The sequence below is a fragment of the Podarcis melisellensis genome (genome assembly GCF_964234715.1).
Source record: "Podarcis melisellensis genome assembly, chromosome: 3".
Classification (NCBI taxonomy): domain Eukaryota; kingdom Metazoa; phylum Chordata; class Lepidosauria; order Squamata; family Lacertidae; genus Podarcis; species Podarcis melisellensis.
This window is the reverse complement of record NC_138530.1, coordinates 39,558,535-39,574,666: the sequence shown is the minus strand read 5'-3', so window position 1 is coordinate 39,574,666 and position 16,132 is coordinate 39,558,535. Positions and strand designations below refer to the sequence as shown.

At 41.9% G+C, this 16,132-nt stretch overlaps 1 protein-coding gene across 3 annotated transcripts in view; it reads left to right on the top strand.

The window, feature by feature from the left end:
- Window positions 1-2,237: 2,237 nt before the first annotated feature.
- The window catches only part of RASGRP3 (RAS guanyl releasing protein 3), a 29,508-nt gene continuing 15,613 nt past the window's right edge, over window positions 2,238-16,132 (top strand). For 2 of the 3 annotated variants that reach the window (XM_081905377.1, XM_081905376.1), the window contains exons 1-6: window positions 9,444-9,554; window positions 10,098-10,229; window positions 11,276-11,423; window positions 13,095-13,268; window positions 14,636-14,752; window positions 15,260-15,535. In XM_081905377.1, coding sequence (XP_081761503.1) covers window positions 9,550-9,554; window positions 10,098-10,229; window positions 11,276-11,423; window positions 13,095-13,268; window positions 14,636-14,752; window positions 15,260-15,535 — 852 coding nt within the window. In that variant the 5' untranslated portion in view covers window positions 9,444-9,549. Of the gene's footprint in view, window positions 2,378-7,601; window positions 7,798-8,883; window positions 8,993-9,443; window positions 9,555-10,097; window positions 10,230-11,275; window positions 11,424-13,094; window positions 13,269-14,635; window positions 14,753-15,259; window positions 15,536-16,132 lie in introns of those variants that run through there. The other variant, XM_081905378.1, reaches the window with a different exon arrangement.

Genomic DNA, 16,132 nt, shown 5'->3' with positions numbered 1-16,132 from the left:
TTTGTCAGTGTCTGCTGAAAACATTTTTGTTTAGTCAATCCTATCTAGATGTTGCTTTGTTTTAATCTTTTACTGCTAGTTTTAATTAATTTTTAATGTTTTAGTTGTTTTTTAACTGTTTTTAAAATAATTTTACTATTTCTTGTAAACAGCTAAGAAGTTTTATCAAGTGGTATATAATTTATTCTTCAATTAATCAATTGAAACTTCTTCACTTGAATTGACTGAATAATTCAAACAAACTGACACATTATGAAAGGTAGAAAGTACAAGATGATTTAGACTGTAATGAATTAAAAGCTCGTCTCTTAATTGAGAGTAGGGAGCATCCATGTTTAGAGTTCAGCCATATTTCACAATTTTCAATATGCATGTCCCAAGAAAGACAGTGTTTTGGTGACCAGCTAAGCTTATCACACCAAAATGATAAATGCCACCTTTTAGTATTTGACCTAACCACGCTTCAGACACAGCTGTGCAGAAAAGCCTCCAGAGCCTAGTTGTTGAGGCATTAAGGATGGAGAACCTGTGGCCCTTGTGGTGCGGCTGCACTTCCATTAGCCACAGCCCGTGGTCAGGAATGATGTCGCTTTAGTTCACCAACATCTGAAAGTCCACAGGTTGGAAGCAAGGTTGCTGAACAAAGTTGAAGCTTGCCTTACACAGCCCAGGGAACCACCTCAACCAGAATCAGCCAAAACCTAGGCAGAATCCTTCTACCTACTCTTAGAATAGTCATTTAAGCGTTGCCCAAAAAGAGGAAATACATCCTGAAAAAGAGGACGAAGGAGGACACCGATTTGCATACCAGTTGCAAATGCTGCTTTCTACAACAGTGGGGAAGATGGTGGTCAGGTGACCTGTGTGTCTTGCTCTGTCAGCTAACCAGGTGTTAACTGTTGCTGAACAGTTTTGAGGTCTCTGCTCTGCCCTCATAGGATTCTGTATTGTTCAGTCCAGAGCATTTGCATCTGGCAGGCCTTCAAGGAGAGAATGCCTTCAAATACAGAACGGCCCTTTGCTTACTTTTAGCAACCTTTAGAGGTTGGGAACCTGAGGCCTTTGGGGGCTGAATGCAGGCTTCTCTGCACATCTCTTGGGACTCTGCCCAGGCCATGCCCATAGGTCATACCTCTCACTGTGCCTTCCTCACATGCTTTTGCATAGCTAGAATGTATCCTTGAACTGTGATGATACCCAGATGGAGTGATGTGTGTCTGGTCATCCCCACCATTGGTATGCAGCTGCGCTAGAAGGTGACCTAAAATGGAATGTGGCCCCCAGGCTGCAAAGAGTTCCCCACTCCACCCTGGCTGTCATGGAGGCTTCCTAAGCTTGGTCAGACAAGCTTAGGCATTATGCCACTCCCTTCCTCTTTGGGTGTGGGTGTTTTTCCTTGTGTCTCTAGCCCAGAGACTGTAGTGCCTTAAATTCTGTGGGTTTTTCTGTACCTGTGTCTTGAGCTGGGGATGGAGAAGAAATTCTCTGTGAGGGTTTTGGTTGGTTGGTTGGTTGGTTGGTTGGTTGTAAGTTGCTTTGGGGTGTCCTGGGCAAGATAAAGCGACTAACAAATTTAAATAGATAGATAGATAGATAGATAGATAGATAGATAGATAGATAGATGATAGATAGATAGATAGATAGATAGATAGATAGATAGATAGATAGATAGATAGATAGAGATAGATAGATAAGGAACTGGAAACAGGATTACACAGGATCTCTTATTTCATAAGTTCCTCAGTGGAGAAACAGGCATTGTTTCTCACTTTCATTGGGAAAGTGTGGAGCGGAATGTCCCGCTTCGAAACACACACCAGAAAAGGCAGCACAAGTTTAATGTGCCATGTTGTGAAGTCCTTACCCTCCTAAAGGTGGGGAACACACAGCAAAGTCCTTCTGAAGTTTGGCTACCACCCAACCAATGATGCAAGAATGCTTTAGTACCAGATGGAAAAACAAAACACACAGGTCAAACTACAGTAGAATGTTTAACTTTCCATCCTAACTGGTCCTGCCCTCTGATGAGGGTTATCAGTTTTATTTTATTTTTTCTAATGGGTGATTTAATATCCTAATTGTGGAACTTGGCCCACGTTCCACTCAAATGTTTTAGCAAAGTCTGATGTCAAGAAAAGAATTGTGTTTTGGTGGTGTTGTTGTTTTTTAATGCGGGGTGGCAGGGAGGGGGGAATAATGATCTTCAGAGAGTCTGACCTCTTGGCACAACAGAGAGATTTATCAGAGGGGGCATGTGACTAGTTAAGACACACAACCCCAGCTTGAAGGAAACAGCTGCTCATTTATGCTTTAACACTTGGCAGCTGGACAAAGAAGGGAGATGTTTGTGTTGAATACCTCCGCAGAACGAAGTACAGTAAGTACGGTAATTTTCCTTGTTGTCGTTAGGCTGGGCGTGTGTTTGCATTTTTATAAAGCCAGGACTGCTTCCTACTTTCTCTTCAAGCGTCTTGCAAAATCCCCGTGCAGCTGAGATGCAGCTTGTCACCACTTCACTGATCCAGTTCCAAAAACAGCAGTCTTTTCCAGGACCCATTATTAGCAAGACTCTCCTTTGTGTTATAAAATGGGGACCTGCCTTGCTGTGTTTTGCTTTAAGGAGGAAAAGGTAAAGTTGAATAAAGTAGTTGACGGTTTGGCTTGCCAGGTTCAGGAGAGGACAGCGGTGGTGTTGCAGTGATGGAGAAGCTGCTCCTGGGAAAGTTCTCCCTTCTGCAAAACAATTACAGGTGTAAAAACCTGTCTTAGTTCGGAAGGGTGTGTGTCCCCTATTAATGGTCTGATGATTTTGTTTCCCTGTCACGTTACGAAGTGGGTCACAATGTAATGTCGTCTTTGTATTTCACTTTAGCTGTCCCGCTGCTGTTTACAAAGGAATTCATTCAAAGCAGCACAGTTTCGGGAGCTGTGGTGTGAGGGGGGTGGGGAGGCAGTTGGAAGGGCACTGACTTTTGGTTAATAAAAATGAAATGAGCAGAAATGCCCTATTTCATCAACTGTGCTTGAGAGCACTTCAGGAAACATTTGCATAACTAGTATACAGAGAAGGGAAAACTGGCTTGCAACAGGCACCAGGCTTACTGCCATTTAATATTTGCTCATATTTTGGGTGGGTGCGTGGTGCTACCATCATGCTCCTAGCGGGGGGCTGGCAGATAGCATGGGAGGGCGATTGCCTGTGTGCCCTGCTTGAGAACTTCCTGGAAATGACCCATTGGTCACGTTCCTTTAATTAGTCTTATCTAAAGACTGTTCCCAAAGTACTAGCATCATAACAGTGTAAAAACCAGTGACTTTTCCATTCAGTTTGTTCCAAAATTACATTGAAGTGTTAAATGATTGGCAGAAAATTATAGACCTTTCGGTTCATTAATATAGTGTCACGGTCATGGGAAGTGAAACCAGACAGTGATGAAAATGGGCCCTAAGTGTATCTTCTTAGAGTCTGGTTCTGAATAGGGCAGATCTCCCTTCTACGATTTTAATGTGTGTGTTTTTTACAGCTGTTCCAAATTTTGGAATGTTTATGTCGTATTAATTTAGCGTGAAGTGCCTTTGGAGGGTATATACTAGGCGTAGGGAACCTGTGGCCCTCCAGATGTTTATTGAGCTCCAGATCCCATCAGCCCAAACCTGCACAGCCAATGGTCAGGGATGATGGGACTTCAACACATCTGGAGGGCTGCAAGTTCCCCCACCCTGGTATGCGCCCTAAAAGACAGAATAGAAATCTGTGTAGCGGTGTTAGTAGTAATACATAATAATCCCTTTCCTAGAACATTTTCACACTATGTCTTTTTCCCAGAAGTAACAAAAAATGGTAACAGACCTTTTGCACAATCCAGGCAAAGTTGCCCCAGATTATTGCCAAGTGACGGTTTGGCTCAAAAAGCATTGTTGCCCATGACAAAGGACAAAGTGGTGTTTTTTTCCTTTCCTGCCCTGTATAACATACAGAATCTTTGCCTTCTGGTGGTTCCCTCACTGTAAGAAGCGAAGTTACAGGGAACCAGGCAGAGGGCCTTCTTGGTAGTGGTGCCCGTCCTGTAGAATGCCCTCCCATCAAATGTCAAAGAAATAAACAACTATCTGAATTTTAGAAGACATCTGAAGCTTAGGGAAGCTTTTAATATTTGATGAATTATTGTATTTCCATATTTTGCTGGAAGCTGCCCAGAGTGGCTGGGGAAACCCAGCCAGATGGGCGGGGTATAAATTATTATAATTAATTAATTAATTAATTAATTAATTAATTAATTAATCAATCTCAGACTGTAAGCTGAATTGTACCTCAGCGCTGGTAGTGGAGCAGTCTTCTCTATCACACTTGAGGAAAATAGGCTAGCTAAGAAAGGATAGGGTAGGGTGGGTGGCACAATGGCAGCTCTGCCCTCTAGCACCTCGCCAGCACCTGATACAAAAGGCAGCTGCCCTACTCTGTCTGACAGTAGGGCTGGCCCTGGAGAGCTCCCATTTCTGTCAGTAGTGTTGATTACATTATGAGGAGCTATTGCCTGGTGCTCTGTTCCCTCCACATGTCTGCATCACTTCGAAAACATTTTTAAAAGTTTTTTTTAAATAAAAATAAAAAAGTTGCTGCTTAAACTTGGGCTACGTTTTCCTTATTTTTAGCAGCTGAGCATTTCTCACCATTCCATTGCAGCTGGAGTACTTATGTACCCTCCTAACAATCTGAAGAACATCAAAAATCTATTGCATACGAGCTGCAAACAAATGATTTTCACTAATTTATTGTAGTTGAGTATTCTGGATTGAGACCTTGATGTGTGTGTTTGCGTGAACTATTCCTTTTGCTCCATTTTAATGAAAATCTCCTCTCCTCCACACAGCTTCCAGTAGCCCAGATAGGAAAAATATATTTGCATACTTTGGGAAAATATATCATAGCAAACAACAGCTTTGGGGGGCAGTTTTCATTGGGGAAAGCGTCAACGAGGAAAGGGTCAATTCCCCTACCCTGTGCCACAGTCCCAATCCAGATCAACCCATCCCACCAACAGCTGCTCTTTGTAAACTTTTGTGAGTGGAGATGTAGTCATATATCTCTTTTGTAATGTCTAGTTTGGCCCTCAGATCCTTTGAGCTGATGATGCTCAGGATTCAACCTGGGACCATCTACAACCAAAGCATGCCCTCTGCCACTCTTCTGAGAATGGACATTCCTTAGTGGTAGAACATCTCCTTCATATGTAGAAGGTCCCAGGTTCAATCCCAAGCATTGCTGGATAGGATTGGGAGAGACCCTTGCCTTGAAACCCTGGAGAGCTGCTGCCAGTCAGTGTAACTGATACTCAGCTAGATGGGCCATTGTAGGGTTGCCATATGTCCTCTTTTTGCAGGACAAGTCCTCTTTTCCATGGGCATGTAAAATGAAAGTCGTCATAGGAGATCCATAGTTAAAAGCTGGCAAATGCGTCCTCTTTTTTGCTCTTCAAAATATGGCAACCCTAGCACCAATAAAGATGACATTGTATACTGTATATACAGTGGTACCTCAGGTTACAGATGCTTCAGGTTACAGATGCTTCAGGTTACAGACTCCACTAACCCAGAAATAGTACCTTCGGTTAAGAACTTTGCTTCAGGATGAGAACAGAAATCGTGCGGCAGTGGGAGGCCCCATTAGCTAAAGTGGTGTCTCAGGTTAAGAACAGTTTCAGGTTAAGAACGGACCTCCGGAATGAATTAAGTTCTTAACCCGAGGTACCACTGTATAAGGCAGCTTGCTACATTGAGCTGTCCTTCATCTTTAACTGTTGTGAAACAGAGGACCTGATTTTGTACAACATTTCTGACCCTAGCTTCCAAAGCAACACTTAGCAAAGAATAAATGAAGGGAAAGGAGCCGGGCTTGGTTGATTTTGCCCCAAACAGAGGCTTACATTTACATGTTCAGGGGGAGTGCTCTAACCACTAGCATCTCCTTCCCCAGTTACTAAGAGGTTAGATCTAAGATTTCAGTCCTTAGCAAGGGCATATTAAAACGTGTTATCTCCCCATCAATACTTATTTTTCTGTGGTTTTTGGCCTTTGCCTCTATTCGATGCTGCCTCTACAGTGTATGAGGTCCTCTGTGATTTGTACATGTTTTTGTTTTGTTTTTTTACCGAGTAAGTGGAATTCCATGAGAGAGGGAGAATGGACAACCCGTCAGCAGCAGCAGGCCAGGAATGTGTGAAGTGGCAGCTCCCACTTAGGAGTTGCTAGAAACAACACATGGATTTTCCATTCAGCTGGAGGCTGATAATGTCTTTGCTGCAATTGGGGAGATGAATGGGCAGTAGAAAGAAAACACTCCTGAGCACCAGGAACAAAACACTATAGACAGACATCAAGACATAAAGCAAAATAACAAAGTCCTGCTAGGTTGCTGGAAAAGGTGCCGTGCAAAGTAGGCCTTCCGGGCCCAAGAACTAAGCCAGTCCCAAAGCCAGGAACAATCTTACAGGTGGAAATTCCTGGCTGTCCTTTTGGTACTCACAGCCTGTACTTTTATGTGTGTCAGACAGAACGAACTGAAGGCTGCCAAATTTTCTCCTGCCTGGGGTCCCACAACTTTTAACAGCTGCTTAACGAGCAAAAATATAGCAGGCAAAGCTTCTCCTGTCTGTTATGCTATCAGAAGTTTTGCTTACTAAATTTCTGGTTCTCCCATCACACTGCTGTTAAAGTCACAGTCCTGCCAGGGTGGGGGAAGCTGGCAATCCTACCTGAATGGTATAGCTCAGGTGTGGGGAACCTCTGTCCCATGGACCTGTAGCCCTCAGGGTTCTCCTCAGGCCATGGCCACTCTCCCCAAGCCCCAGACGGGCATCTGCATGGACTCTTGGGGGAGGGCAAACTAAAACACTGAAAGGAGGAGCAGTCTAGTTTCTTGCAAATGAAATAGTGCCTGCACGTTTTGCCTGATATGTCAGGTTCTACAAATGCTAGCAACTGAAAGAAAGAAAGAAAGAAAGAAAGAAAGAAAGAAAGAAAGAAAGAAAGAAAGAGCTTTTTTAAAATACTGAGATTAAGATTCGTTGGGGAAGGGCATCACTTCCCCTGGCCCTCCCCGCAGCCACTGTGTTCTCCATCCCCACTCTGCAAGTACTTTTGCCCAACTGGAATATGTTCACGAACTGTGATAAAGCCTCTTGCTTACTTAGATGGAGAGGGAGATTTGAAGCCATAATGGAGGCTACTTTCAAAAGGTACAAGTCATATCTGTTGCCACACTGACTTTTCGTTCTGTCCTTGCCTGTGATTGGCATCTGGAAAGTTGCCTATGAGAGAATACAGCCCTCAGTCTGAAAAGGGTTCCTCGCTCCTGGTGTAGATATTTAAACAAGAAGAGCTGGTTCTGCTGAGAAGTTGCATTTCACTTCTTGTATGGGCATATTATTATTATTATTATTTATCTATCTATCATCTATCTATCTATCTATCTATCTATCATCTATCTATCTATCTATTAATCACCATCATCTTTAAAAAGATGAGCTGAACCGTAAACATTCGGCCCACATATGAAACTGCAGTCTGGTTGTCTCTCCTCCCCACCTTATTTCTTTTTCCAGTTTTCTGGTGAAGTGGTACAGATAATGCAACTGACAGACATCTAATGGAGCCTCTGTTGCCGCTGCCGCTGCTGCCCTTCTCTGATGTGGTGGAAGTGTATTCGTTCTTTTAACAGTTAAAGGACGATGGGGTCCAATACACTCGGGAAAGCCGCAACATTGGATGAACTTTTAAGCACCTGCATTAAAATGTTCGGTATGAGTCTTCCTTTCCTCCCAAGTCCATCATAAGCTTTTGTGAACTCACTTTGTCAGATCTGACAAAATGGCCTTGAGTCCATGAAAGCTGATGCCATAAAAAAGTGCTTAGTCTTTTCAGGTGCCAGAAGAAAATGTACTTCATCCTATTAGAGATTTTGGTCTCTTGAGTAGGTGGGTTCCCCCCCCCCCTAAAATAATGCTGCAAGTGTGCTATTGCCACATGCATAATCATAATAATCTGGATGTGGTTTTTTTGGGGGGGGCAGGGAAGAAAAAAGATGGGAAATCCTGAGATGAACTCTGAAGTTGCTGAGCCTATGCAAAGTCAACCCATTGCCAAACAAGAGAAGCGGGAAAGAAATTAACAAGATGCTGCTTGGGGCTGGATGTGAATGTTTTGAATGCTGCAAAGTCAGCTGAGTTAGTTAGTTAGTTAGTTAGTTAGTTAGTTTGTCTAAAGAAAAAGGTTAGGATAAGAAAATGTTGGTTTGGACAATGGATTGGAAGAGAGACGTTATAAAATATTTAGCAAGACTAATCGAGGGTTTGTAGAACTGTTATTATCTTGATCCTTTTCACACATTTCATTCTTCCTGCATAAAGGAAACTTCTGTGTATTGTTTGTAGTGTTTTCTTTGTTGCATGTTTGCTGAGAGGGATAGTGGCATGATCAACTGCTGTGGTAAAAAGGATACTCTCACCTCAGTTGAAATGTTGCAGAACATGCTGTTTCTTACACAAATATTACCACTGTGTAGGGAAAATGTAATGTGTGAAGCAACCTTCAAGACATGAAGGCACAAATTGCTCCCGAGGTTAAAATCGTGTCACCTTGGAAAAACAGCTGGTGTACACACATCCTTATACTGATATCACGGGTGAGTTATTCTTTCTTTATAAATGTGCTCATCTCACTGCTAATGATAGTAAGCTATTATTTTTTTACCTTTGCTAATATCACCTTAGAAAGTGTGTGTGTATGAGAGAGATGTCCAGTTGACTTTTTAATGTGCCTACTTTTACATGGTACCGTTAATTAATGCACATTATCCACCTTGGAATAATATATCTGTTTTTGCAGATCACAGAGGGGAACTGAGCAACAGTCACCTGCCACGAACCTTCCTTTTAATGCACCGATGGTATCTACCATCCACAGAACTGGCAGGAAAACTTCTCTCCCTATATCCTTTCAGATACTCTATTTATTGAATAGTAGTTACTTGTATGATTTCAGTGTAGATAGCTTTTTAGCAATGAACTTGAATAATCTTGGATTTTCTCCTTTGACTTCAAAGTGGTCATCACTGGAAGGAATGGTGTATACACCATTGTGTACATTCTATACATTATAGAATGGCTATTTTGGAAAGAGTTGCTGTATTGCTGGAGACTAATGGCCACTGTTAGCAGTGGGTCAAATTAATTGGCCTTCTGTATTCTAGACATTTTCTTGGTGACTTTTTCATTATTCTGTTTGGTTTATCTTATTTAAAATACTCCTGTCCACACTTCCATCACAATATGGCACCAAGACAGGGTATAATAAAAATATAATATACTTGCAAAACCAAGTACTGTGTTGAACATAGTGTTTATCATTTTATCAACTGCTTAATTGAACAAGAAAATGGAACCTTAGAAAACCACTGAAACCAAAAGACATGGCTTTTTCTTTAACTAAGCTACATATAGAGATGCTAGTTGGGAAAACTGCAGTGAAATTCGCTTAAAAATCTGCTACTTTATGAGGTAAATGCAATTTTCCTCCGCTTGGAAGTTTGTATGTTTTCTGAATAATTTAAAAAACACTTTGTGTCCTCTTTTGAAAACCTGCTTTTGCTCCCACGCCTTTGTGGTGGTTAATTTCAGTAGATACATTTTATTAGAACTTTGCATATTATTAAAATCAGTAGAATTTAGAGGAGAACAACTCAGAATTCTGATGATTTTAATATGGATGTGCTCCCCCCCCCCCCATTTGTTTACACCACCCCAAGATTTCTGTGCTAGGTGGTATAGAAATGTTTTGAGAGACTACAAATGTTTGCATGGCAGGGAAAGCTTTAATGGTTGGGGATCATCCCATCATTACACCAGTGTGTGATGGATGAACCCACACCCAAAGGACTACTGACGCCAGTGCAATTCAAGGCCCAAAGTTCTCTCCAACCGAGCTATCAATTCATTTGATTTAAGGGAGGCTCATTTCCCAAAAGGTGAAGTAAGTTAGGCTTTTAGCACAAAGTTGCTCCATGGCTTGATATCTAAATAACTCTGCTGTCATGATTTCAGATACTGGATTTTGGAATTTCCTGCAGAATTCAATCTGGACCTTGGTTTGGTTCGTCTGACTGAGGAGTTTCAAGAACTAGCCAGCCACCTAGGTTACGAAGAGCACATCCATCTTATTGATATCTCTAGCATGTAAGGATTACCATCTGTGAGGACTGATTATTCAGCCAGGACTTCCTAGTAAGATTGAATATTGATATTGACAGCTGTGGCAAAACAGCAAAAAGGGTAAAGGAGGTGGGAGAGAACAATAATTAGGTAACTTGTCATCCCAGTACTGATCATTGTAACATTTTTAAAAATTCTTCTCCTTGTTCTTTGTGGTGTTATTTTTTTATTAGAAAAAAACCCACTAGTTAAAATAAATATAAAATTTGGAATGTGTCTCTCTGATGTGTAATGAAGTAGAACTCTGTGTTTGCTACCTCAGGTGACTGCTATTAGCAATGATAACTAAATTGACTCACCAGGTTCAGAAGTAATATATGTCTGAATGCCATTTGCTGGGGACAAACAAGAAAGAAAGAGAGCTGTTGCCTTCATGCCCTGGATTTGTGCACCACCTGGAGGAAGGACCAGGCCAGCCAGCAGCAGCTGTTGAGGTGGCATAGGAGAGACACCATTGCTCTCCTGTCTTCCCAACACAATGAGCCACTGGCGCTTACCAAGAGGGAAGAGGGAGTTGTGGGGAACTTGGCCCACTGCAGCAAATTGTAAAGGAGCCAGTCTGACACTTGCTGCCATTGATGGCACGGGACAAAGCTCCTCACCCCTTCACTCTCTCACTATGCATTCACCCATGTCTGCTGTGTTGGAAGGACAGGAGAGCAATGGTGCCCCCCATACACACACTGCCTCACTGGCTGCTACTGACTTCGACTACCATTAGAAACTGAGGTGCTGCATGTAATGGGCCCTTGTTCTGATCCAACAGAGCTATTCTTACAGACTCATCTTCAGAAAGTTTCAAAACAGCTCTCTGTTTAGGTAAGATATAGCTAAATTGGTTTTCATTTCCTTTTTTTTGTGGAACATCTAAATTGAAGGAGATATCACTGTTTGACTTCACACAAACAAAATGCAGGGGTCCTTGGCAGCGCCATCACTTGGTTCTAGTTCCATGTTTGTATTATTTTGGTGTCAGATCCTGAAAGTGGCTTCATCGTTCTCTCTTGCAGTCCCTCTTATGACTGGATGAGGAGAGTCACACAAAGGAAAAAACCTTCCAAGAAGGGAAAAGCTTGCCTGCTGTTTGATCACCTGGAACCCATTGAGCTTGCCGAGCACCTCACTTTTCTGGAGCATAAATCTTTCAGAAGGATCTCTGTAAGAAACCTACAATTTCTTACGGCACTTGGGCTTTACGGCTCCTATTGCCCATTTCTGTGAATCTGGAAATACATTACATCAAATCTCAAGCCATGTAACACCATGCATTTAAAGTGCATTACTTCCCCCAACGAATTCTGGCAACTGTAGCTGTAGAGCCACAATTCCCAGCACCTTACATTCCCTGGGATTCTTTGGGTGAAGTCAAGATCTTTAAATGTGCTTTAAATGAATGGTGTGTATGCAGCCTCAGTGCTGGCTGATCCGTGTCTACTCATTGCTTGTTGGCTGTAGCATTCTGGGGTCATCAGTGCAGTACCCGTAGGCAGCGTGGTGTAGTGGTTAAGAGCAGTAGTCTTGTAATCTGGGGAACTGGGTTCGCGTCTCCGCTCCTCCACATGCAGCTGCTGAGTGACCTTGGGCCAGTCACACTTCTTTGAAGTCTCTCAGCCCCACTCACCTCACAGAGTGTTTGTTGTGGGGGAGGAAGGGAAAGGAGAATGTTAGCCGCTTTGAGACTCCTGAAGGGGAGTGAAAGGCGGGATATCAAATCCAAACTCTTCTTCTTCTTCTTCTTCCTTCCACCCACAAAACCTGTTACACCTTCCCTGCCCCCATGCTTACTTCTCCCTTCATCATGATGTGGAAAGAGTGGTTGTCTTACCATTACCTTCACCTTGAAAAGCACCTAAAGGTGAAACAGGAAGTAAGAACAGCAGTGGTTTTTTCTACTTCTTCTTTCAGCTTGATGCACTTTTCAAGGTTTAGTTTGGCACCTGATGCACTGAACAGAAACGGGAATGACTGAAAGTGTAAGATGGAAAAGAGAGTGATGTAGGAGACATGGGGAGGAAAAACAAAATGATTGTGGAACAGCTGCCAGAAATGGGGGTGCTACAGGAGTTGGGGGATATTGTGTCTATGAGAGAGGAGGTGTGCATATGCAAACACACAAACTGGATCCAGTAAAGTAGATCCTGTTGAAATTGCTTATTTTTTAATGAGTTTCCCCCTCCAAATCACCTACAAATCACAGGTCACATGTGTCCCATTAACTGAGCCATGAAAATAATGGATCGGATGCTTTCCAGCACTACTGTGATAAAAAAAAATGGATCCAAAACACAGATCCTTAAAGATCCGCATCGTTTTGACAAGGGAACTGCTTAGAACCACCATCAAATCATCAGGCACTTTTGTGTCCACAGACGTTTTCTGTATTTCATTGGTGGTTTTGTTGGCATCCTTTGTAAACAAATGGGGAAGTTCCATGAGGATCTAATGTCTTGGATCAAGGTGATTGTGCTGCTTGCTGCTGGCAAGCTGCAGATCTGTGGGTGGGATTCAGCTAATGAGTCCCATAAGTGTAAGCCCTGCGCAAGGACTTCTGCTTATGCTCAGGTTTCATTTTTGAAAAGAAATATTGCAAAGATACCACAAGGCTCCACTGTGTTTCCTCATCCAAACAGAAATTAAAGCTAGTAGTGCTCCCTGTCCTTCAAGGATGTGCAGTGTTCATCAAACAATGATTAAATTATGCGCACTGAGGAGTTCTTTTTTTAAAGGTCAGATTTCCTAAGTTACAGGTCTTATCAGGGAATGTTGGTCTACTGCAGTATATGTTCTTTTTGTGGTTTAGAAAAGCCATATAACAATGAATTTGTCTAGTTTACAGATTATCAGAGCTATGTGATCCATGGTTGCCTGGAGAACAACCCAACTTTGGAAAGATCAATTGCTTTATTTAATGGCATCTCCAAGTGGGTCCAGTTGATGGTCCTTAGCAAACCAACCCCTCAGCAAAGGGCAGAAGTAATCACAAAATTCATCAATGTTGCACAGGTAATAATGACCTTGGAATGAAATACTGTGGTATGGAGGTCCAAAATAAGAAGGTATGTAGGAAGCCCAGATACTAGTGTTCATAGTAAGGATTATGTTTACATTCTGTTTATCCCAGTGTTACTCCAGGTATCTTGATATTGTTCCTAATATAAGTGGCTAGTTGGGAAGGGGTGGGGAAGGCAACAAACAGTGCTGGTGGCAAAGGACATCCTTTTCTTGTACCTCTGTAAATTATTGAGTGTAAAAGGGATTTGCTGTTGTAAATTCTTGCTGTAGATTTGTTGTATATCAAAGATATTGTTCGCCTGCATTAAAATTTTCCAGTGCAAAACCTTCCACTCTAGCCAATCAAATGTTTTCTCTGCATAGAGAAAATAAGTGCTGCCTATATTTGATTATTATCAACTTGTTAAGCCTTTCTGCTATGATAGCTGTCCAGTTTTGGATGCTTTGAACCTTAGAGTAAGAGATCTGTACCTAAATGGGCTATAATTACCATTTCAGCTTCTGCTCATGCCTTTTGTAACAACTTAATTGTAGCTATGGCATTATTATGCATATTAATTGTTGAACGATGCATTCTTCAAGTTTCTTATAAAATACAGTGGTGAATCCTACTGTCATGGGTGATTTATTGTTCATAAGGTTTATATTAGTTTTGTTTGCTTCTTGATAGGAACTTCTAAAATATTTGATTCAAGATTAGAGGATTTTGGTAATATTATTCCAGCTAAGAATTCATCACATTTTTTACACATTTAGGTGGGTTTGGGGATGTCCCAGTAAAGTTCATTTATTAATATCTCTACTAGGATAGTTTGAAGAGAGAAAAAGGAAATTCAGTTTGGCAAACAATTTTTTGCCTTTCATTTTTAACATAATTAGGCACCATGCCAACAGTCAAGAGCTATTATTCTAGGCCTTGCATATTGGAACAAATAACTATAAGGTAAAAGGTAAAAGGGTAAAGGGCTCCTGGATGGTTAAGTCCAGTCAAAGGTGACTATGGGGTTGTGGTGCTCATCTTGCTTTCCGGCCAAGGGAGCTGGCATTTGTCCACAGACAGCTTTCTGGGTCATGTGGCCAGTAGGACCAAACCACTATTGGTGCACGGAGGACTGTGACAAGTGCCAGAGCGCACGGAAATGCCGTTTACCTTCCCGCTGCAACAGTACCTATTTTTTTACTTGCACTGGCGTGCTTCCGAACTGCTAGGTTGGCAGGACTTTTGCTTGTTATTATCAATTGGAATATCTAGTAAGTGTGTGTATGATTGCAGATAGAGCCATACATTTGGCTTGTTAGAATAATGAAACAGGTAACATTTCATCAACAAGTAAGCACTGTGTCTAATTTCTCTACAGAAACTTCTTCATCTTCAAAATTTCAATACCCTGATGGCTGTTGTGGGAGGACTAAGCCATAGCTCTATTTCACGTCTCAAAGAAACTCATTCTCACCTTTCCTCAGAAGTTTCAAAGGTATGAGAGCACCTCTCTTGTAATGGACTCAACGTCTGTGTAAATATTATATAGAGGAACATGAGCAAACTCAAATGTAATCTGTCAAAAAGATGTCCTTTCTTACTGGAATAAGGGAGACTGAGAGCAAGTGAAGGTGCCTCATACTGAGTCAGGCCTTTGGCCCATCTAGCCCAGTCTCTTCATTAGCAGCATCTCACCAACATCTTGGGCAGGATTCTTTCCAACCCCACTATCTATTTTTTAACTGGAGGTTCTGGTGATTGACTTCCTGCACGCAAACTATGTCAACTCCTTCTGAGCTATGATCTTTCCTCAAAAATGTGCTGGAAGAAATTGTGTGAGTTGCTTCTGTTATTGGATCAAGCCCCTCACCACCATCCCCCCCCCGAAAAGGTTTCCAGTCCTCCCAGTATGATTTCCCTAAGCTCTGCCTCTTTAAGCTAAATCAAAGCAATGTTAAGGATGCTTTTGCGGAGTTTTGCTTCTTCTATACCTTGTTTGCAGGACTGGAACGAAATGACCGAGCTAGTCTCTTCCAATGGGAACTACTGCAACTACCGCAAAGCTTTTGCTGATTGTGTTGGCTTCAAAATCCCAATCTTAGGAGTCCACCTGAAGGACCTGATAGCCGTTCATGTCGTCTTTCCAGACTGGATCAATGAGAACAAAGTCAACATAGTAAAAATGCAGCAGCTTTCAGTCACCTTGAGTGAGCTGGTTTCCCTGCAGACTGCTTCTCACCATCTTGAGCCAAACATGGATTTAATTAACCTGCTAACAGTAAGTTCTGTTAAATTTGAATTTGAAAACATTCCTTTTCTTTCCATCACTGTCTCCTTTGAGGGCAAGGAGGAGATGTAAAAGGCAGGGGTGAATTTGGTAGACTTACTAATAGAACAGATTGCACATTTTCTGGGGGGAAATCCAAATAAATTAGAGAGATAAAAATGATAAAGACGTGAAAATATTAAGATACCAGCTAGGTGGGAATTAACCAGCAAGGAGCCTTACTTCATTTCTTCAAATACTTCATTTTACGTTGTAGATTATTCATTTCACAACTTTGATGAACAATTTGCACAAATCATTTATCCTTGTTGTATGATAAAATAAATTCACACCCTCTGCTGAATGTGCATTGATATTGGCCTGGTTTGTACAACATGGTAAACCAAACTATGGCTTTCAGTTCATGGTTAGTAAGGAGAGAACTGGACCACAAGCCTGGGTTTGGACAATGCACTAAGCCAAAGCTTAATGGCCCCTCAGTATTTTATTCAAGTTGGCATCCCTGTATATGCCCCTCCACACACATGCACACAAGTAGTAGCATTGCTGCATAGCCTGCTTATTAAAATTCTTTCAGCCTTTTTTAAA